This window comes from Convolutriloba macropyga, chromosome 5, assembly GCF_964194025.1.
Source record: "Convolutriloba macropyga chromosome 5, txConMacr16.3, whole genome shotgun sequence".
Lineage (NCBI taxonomy): Eukaryota > Metazoa > Xenacoelomorpha > Acoela > Convolutidae > Convolutriloba > Convolutriloba macropyga.
In genome coordinates, this window is record NC_134472.1 from 70,061,538 (window position 1) to 70,068,773 (window position 7,236).

General features: G+C 38.7%; 1 protein-coding gene across 1 annotated transcript; it reads right to left on the reverse strand.

Annotated features, from left to right (window-relative positions):
- Positions 1–4,168: 4,168 nt before the first annotated feature.
- LOC142340484 (uncharacterized) lies at positions 4,169–5,701 on the reverse strand. The gene is made up of 2 exons (XM_075391060.1): positions 5,640–5,701; positions 4,169–5,321 (listed from the first exon to the last, which is right to left on the reverse strand). Exons 1-2 carry the CDS (start codon positions 5,699–5,701, stop codon positions 4,169–4,171), a joined length of 1,215 nt encoding a protein of 404 aa, XP_075247175.1.
- Between the last annotated feature and the right edge of the window lie 1,535 nt (positions 5,702–7,236).

Below are 7,236 nucleotides of genomic sequence, written 5' to 3' on the forward strand. Positions count from 1 at the left end.
TATTAGTCTGCTCATTGCATATCAAAAATTTTTCAAAAGCAAAGTTTTTATTTACATTTAAGACAAAGTGCAAAAACTACTACATCCAACACAGTTCGGCAATACAAAGTACCGAAGTCTGCTCTTATACAGTTTTTGCTTTCCCTACCGAAAATATACGAATATTTTGATAACAAGTTCTTAAACACCTAACATCTCTCTTACTTGATTTTGAAAAGCTTTTGACTGTGTACCTCATGAGTTTCGGTTGCAAAATTTAAACAATATGGCTTTGGAGTGAATTTACTGGATCTCATTGTCTCGAACATAAGCCACTGGCAACAATACGTAAGTAACAAGGATAAAAAATCCAAAAGAAGTAGCGTAACAAGGGGTGTACACAAAGGTTCAGTTCTTGTATCAATTATCTGTATCTATTGGAACCGAACTTTTTCAATACTTTCTTTGGTTCCGTTTCTTGTCTCAACATTAAATACGATTTGCCAGAATCTTATGAATTTTTGCCTGAGTTGTGTATAGAGAACGTAACGTTTTCGGAAACAGAGATAAGAACTTTTTTATTGCGCTGTGATGATTCGAGCTCAATGGGTGCTGATAATATTCCCTCATTCGTTCTTCATGAAGGTTCGACTATTTTATCTCCAAAAGTTCAACAACTCTTTTACTGGGTTATCAAAAATTGCAACTGGCCTTTTTAGTGGAAGATATCGTATATTACACCCTTACATACAACGGGACCACTGATCTTGGTTGAAAAATATTGTCCAATAAGTATTTTATGTAAATTTTCGTTGGTATGCGAAAGTATTTTGTTTAATTTTGTTTATCCAAAGGTTAATTTATTGAATGTAAAAACAACAACACGGATTCGTGAAATTAAGGGGCACTGTAAGTCAAATGATTGATTACTTAGATATTTTTTATAAATCTCAAGACAATAGCCCTCCTGCTCTATTAATTTATTTTGACATCAGGAAGACCTTTGACACTGTTCCTCATCACTTACTGCTGGCTAAACATCTTGGCTTCTGTCCTGGTTTTATGGTACTTTTTGAGTCTTATCTTTCTGAACGCTTACAGTGCGTCAAAGTGAATGACACATTCTCTCCTTTCTGGAATGTGACACATGGTGTACCACAAGGCATTTTCCTCGGACCACTTCTTTTTCTGTTAATTATCAATGATATGCCGCATGTAATCTCACATGGATTAAATTTTCTGCAGGCTGATGATTTGAACATTTTCACATGCTGCGAGCCACAACGTACACAACAAGACCTTAAATTTTTTCAACAGTGGTCAGTTTTAAATTGCTCGAGCTTTCATCCATTCAAAAGTAAAATTTTACTTTTCAAATTTGACCGTTCGCAAATATTGAAATTAGGTGAGACAGCACTGGATTTTGTTGACTATATTGAAGATCTTAGCTTCATAATATCAAGTAATTTGAGCTGGCAGCGCCATGTTGATATAAAATTAGCTAACTGCCAAAAGATTTTCTATTTCATAAAGCGAAACGTGCCTGTCACGATCTCAGCTAGGAGGAAAATTCTATTGTATCATTACCTCGTTGTCCCAGTCCTTCTTTACGGTTGTTCTGTATGACAGCCTTCCGTGACCTATATGCGCAAGCTGGAGAAATTTCAATCAAGAGCTTTCAGATGGATTATTTCTGATCGCGATTATGTTTCTTCACTTCAGAGACTTTCTTTTCTACCAGTTTGCTACCAAAAGATTGAGTCGGACATAGTGCTGCTTTGGAAAATGATCAATAAACGAACCTAGGTTGAGAGTGAAGTACAAAATATTGTTTTCAACACATGGTCATCAACTGTTGGACTGTTTAGCGTGCCTGAAACGCAGAATCTTTCTGATTTTGTAAAATGCTTTTGTAAAAATTTTTGATCTTAATTTCTCTTGATGCCTGAACTAATTGATCTCTTCACTCCTGTTTTAGAATTGAGTTTTTTGCTGCTACTACTATTACTACTACTACTACTACTACTACTACTACTACTACTACTACTACTACTACTACTACTACTACTACTACTACTACTACTACTAGTACTACTACTACTACTACTACTACTACTACTACTACTACTACTACTACTACTACTGCTACTACTACTACTACTACTACTACTACTACTACTACTACTACTACTACTACTACTACTACTGTTTGAAAACTTAAACTCCATAAAGAAATAAAGGAACAATGACAATAAGTACAAACAAGTTAATAAAATGTACATAAGTTGAGCTTAATGGCGTTTATTTAGTCCAGGAAATGCTGTTCGACAAAACTGTTGAACCGGGATTTAGATTCTCTTTTTGCTTTCTGTCGTAAGGTGATGTAGCTCATGTTGTTCCTTGAGCAATCTTCTTCAAGTTGGTCCAGCCACGTCTTGCGTGGACCCCCTGGAGCTCGTTTAGCATAACGATATTTTTCTGTCGGCTCCCAGGTGAAGGCTCGAAGCGCTAGACGATCGTCATTCATCCTCAGGAAATGGCCAAACCATTTCAACCGTTTAATCATGATCATTGCAGAAAGTGTCGACATACGTGATCTAGCCAAAACTTCTTCATTTGTCACCCTCTCCATATATGATAAACATAGTATCCTTTGCAGACAACTGGTGTGAAAGCTCTCAAGTTTCCGTGGCGTTGATTTATTCATGGTCCACGTTTCAGAGCTATATAAGACCACTGATGACACAAGAGCTCTGTATAACTTACATTTGAGGGGAATACTAAGTTTTTTGCTTTTCCAAATCTTCTGAAAGCTCGCAAATTGCTGTCTCGCTTCCGCCAGCTTGACACTGATTTCCTTTAGATCACCATGTTGCAAGCTCACGAAAGAACCGAGGTACTTGAAAGCTTCAAAAATTTTCGAACTCCACTCCATCTCGATCGTGGACATTGCAGGAGAACATGCGAGATCTTCCAGCCTTTTCTCTGACGCTGTATCGTGACTCGTGAATTCGACGGCCTTTCACAGTCGCGAATTTCTTAGTGCACTTCTGACAAGTGACACTTTTCTCTAGCCCAACAAACTTTGACGCTCTGTTTTTGACACTCTTCGGATTCTTAGACTTGCAGAATCTGGCTTCATGCACTTTTCAGCCTCTTGCAGTGTCGAAGCGACGTTTACAACCTGAACATACACAATTTTCGTCATCAGAGACCGCAGATGATCTGTTACTCGCCGTAGACACTAGATCAGCAACCACTGACCTCTCGTCACTGCTAACTTTCACAAGCTCAGCCTCCGCTGAACATTTCAATCTCAGTTTCTCGCCAGCTAGTGTCTTGAACCAGCCCGCATTTTTCTTCTTGCCCACCAGCACCTCCCTACCAATGAGTAGTCGGGATTGGTTTTCGGCCTCAATGAGAGTCTCAAAACGGCCTTTGTGGTTTCCTGTAAGAACTTCCACGTTTTTTTGAGCAATGGGTACACTGGCTCCGGGTTTTTTGCATTTAACACCCATATTCTTTGTCTTCCCAACATTGATCATTAGGCCAACAGCCTCGGCTGAAGATTCAAATCTGTGTAGATTTGCTTGAACTTCGGAATCAGAGACGCCCAATAGGGTAACATCATCGGCGAAGTCAAGATCAGCAACACAGCGTCCAATGTCGATTCCTCCTTGAACTGAATTAGCCAACACATAGTTTAACACAAGGCCAAAAAGAATAGGCGACCATACATTGCCCTGGCTAACACCAGTTTTTACGTTGAACATCTGGCCCTTCTCCCCCTTGCCTTGACGCAGCACTTGAAGCCTTCGTAACTGTTGCGGATGACATTCACAACTTTTTGTGGGAGCCCGTAATGTTTCAATATCTTGTGCATCATCTCGCGGTCCACCGAATTGAATGCAGCGCGGAAATCATTGAAACAAAAACTGACATCCAGTTGGAAGGCCATGCATTTCTCTAGTATTTGCGTCAACGCAAAAAATTGGTCAGTGCAGCCCCTGCTCTTTCGGAATCCGCATTGTTCTTCTCTTAGCACTTGATCGAGTGCATCTTTGCATCTATTCAGGATGATTGATGCAAAAACTTTTCCAGGTACGGAGAGCAGTGAAATTCCGCAATAGTTCCCACATTCAGATCTTTTTCCATTGTTTTTGTATAGCGGCACAACTTCTGCTAACTTTTAGTCTTGTGGAAAATTTTCTTCAGTCCAGCACTTGTTGACAATGTCCCACAGCCATTCAGCGATTCTATTATGCGACTTTAGCTTTTCGGCAGAAAAATCGTCTGGTCCACTTGTTTTACCGTTTTTCAGTTTACGGACGGCATATAGAACTTCATCAAAGCGAATTGGACCTAGGTCTATTTCAAGACTCTCGGATGCTTCCACTATGCTCAATACAGAATTGCCGCTTGTCGTGGCTGGATTTAACAGATGCTTAAAGTGCTCGGTCCAACGTTCCAAGCTTTCTTCTTTTGTTTTCAGAGGCTCACCTGTGGTTGAAACTATTTTACTTATATGAGGACTCCACTTCCGGCATAACTGTTTCGACTCCCCAAACACATCTTTTAGGTCACCTTTGTCTGAATGATCTTGTATTGTTTCACTTTTGTCTTTCAGCCACTGTCTTTTAACAGATCTTAACACTTTTCGTATTTCTTTGCAGCAATTAGAGAACACTAGCAGCGCCTCCGCGCTACTATTCTTCCTCAACTGTAACTCGGCCCGTTTCCTAATCAAAGCCAGCGTTTCAACTGTAATCCAGGGTTTGAGCACACGCTTTTTGGGGATGAGTAGTTTTGTTGCCGCTGCATTGAGAGCCGTTCGAAAATTTGCCCAAGATTGTTCTACGCCTTCAACAATATCGCTCTCATCAAGATAGCGTTTCACTTCTTCGCAGAAAGCTTCACGCGTGACTTCATCGCGCAACTTGGCAGAGCAGACTTTCGGTTGACTGCGTGGCTTCTGTGCCACTAAATTGAATCGCACTTCAGCATTGACCATTTCGTGATCGGTGAGAGTGATCTTTCCCCTCCTTGTCCTAACGTTGTGCAAACAACTCATGTGCCTCGAATCGAATAAAATGTGAACTAACATCGTCTTTCGCATCTGTTTGTCAGGTGGGTTAAATGTATACCAGTTCACTAACCGGTGTCGAAACCAGGTTCCACCAATCAACAGGTCATGAGAGACACAAAAGGACAACAATTTTTCTGAGTTATTATTCTCCTCGCCCTTTCCAAAGGGGCCTCGGCAAGGCACGTTGATATCAATTTGTTGACCAGGTTCCGCATTGAAGTCTCCGACGAGGCAGACTCTCTCCCTTTGTTTGAAACTGGATACCAAGCTGCTCAACTGATTCCAAAAATTGTACTACTACTACTACTACTACCACTACTACTACTACTACTACTACTACTACTACTACTACTACTACTACTACTACTACTACTACTACTACTACTACTAGTACTACTACTACTACTACTACTACTACTACTACTACTACTACTACTACTACTACTACTACTACTACTACTACTACTACTACTACTACTACTACTACTACTACTACTACGACTACTACTACTACTACTACTACTACTACTACTACTACTACTACTACTACTACTACTACTACTACTACTATTACTTGTTCCACTGTTGTGAATTCTCTACACAAATGTCCTTCCTCTGTCGCTCAAAGGAACACATTGTTATGGCTATGCAGAAAATTACAGGTTCTTAGTAACAATATATACAAAAACAACTCGACTTTCTTGTTGACTCAAATCTAAAAAAAATGACAACATAGAAAAATTCAAAAATTCATTCTAAGCGCTTCATGCACTTCTCCAAAATCTTTAAAACTTTTTCGAATATTAACACAACTGAACGCCTCAAAACAGTAGTGTTATGTAGTACCATTTGCAGTTTACGGAAACCAAGCTATGTCTATAATAACGACAATTTTTAAACATATCAAAAAGTCCCAAAAAATTGCAGCCAGGTGGCAGACGTATCCTCAGTTTCCTGCTAGCCTAAGAGATTAGATTGAAAAAATTTAGTCTTTGCCCTTGTTCATTTATATCAAAAAGCACGACCTAAAATTACCTATCGCAATCTTAGGTACGCGAAAGGGTTTCCTTTATCAAACAGCAGATTGAATTAAATTGACTTAGTTTTTTTTTGCCAGAACTATATCGTTGTGTAATCAAATCAGTCGTGTAATTGCATATCAAAAATTTTTTCTAAAAACGGTTTTTTTATATTTAAGACAATATGCAACAACTACTGCATCACTACATCCAACAAAGTTCGGCAATCCAAAGTAGAAATCTGCCCTTATACAATTTTTGATTTACCTGCCGAAAACATACTAATGATTCGAAAAACGAGCTCTAAAACACCAATCATCCCTCTTTCTTGACTTTGAAAAGCATTGGACTGAGTACCCCATGAGTTTTTCTTTGCAAAAACTTAATTAATATGGATTTTAATGGAAATTAAAGCGTCTCATTGCCTCGAATATGGGCCTCAGGCAAAAACACATAAGTGTTAATGACAAAAAGTCCCAAAGATGTAGCGTAACCAGCCAGGTACACCAAGGATCAATTATTGTTCTACTGTTGTTCATTCTCTACACAAATATCCTCCCTCTGTCGCTCAAAGCAACAAATTGGTTTGGCGACGCAGACAATAACATGTTCTTAACAACAAGTCATCAAAATTTAGATCATAGCGTACAGAAAACCGAAAATTGATTTGATGAAATTTGAGTTAGACTAAACGCAAAAAGGCACTTTTGTTATTTTCAAAATGCCACTGTAAGGCAAAATTGATTGGAGAGAAGTGAGTAACGTGAATACACAATAATATCTCGGCATTCTTGTTCACTCAAATCTAAAAAAAATGAGAACATTGAGAAATTGCAAAAAGTCATTCTCAGCGTTTTATGCTCTTAGCCGAAACCTTTAAAAATTTTCTCATATCACCACAAAACTCAACGCCTATAAAAGTTAAGGTTATGTAGAAGAAATTGCTGTTGACGGAAATCAAGCTGTGTTTTTGAAAACGACAATTTTTAAAACATATTAAAAAGTCACAAAAAATGCAGCCAGGTGACAGGTGGATCCTCAGTTTTTCGCTAGCTTAAAAGATCAGATTAAAAAAACTGTCTCAATCTTGTACTAGCCTTGTACTTATCTAGCCTTGTACTTATCTCAATCTTAAATCAAAAAAATGTTGTA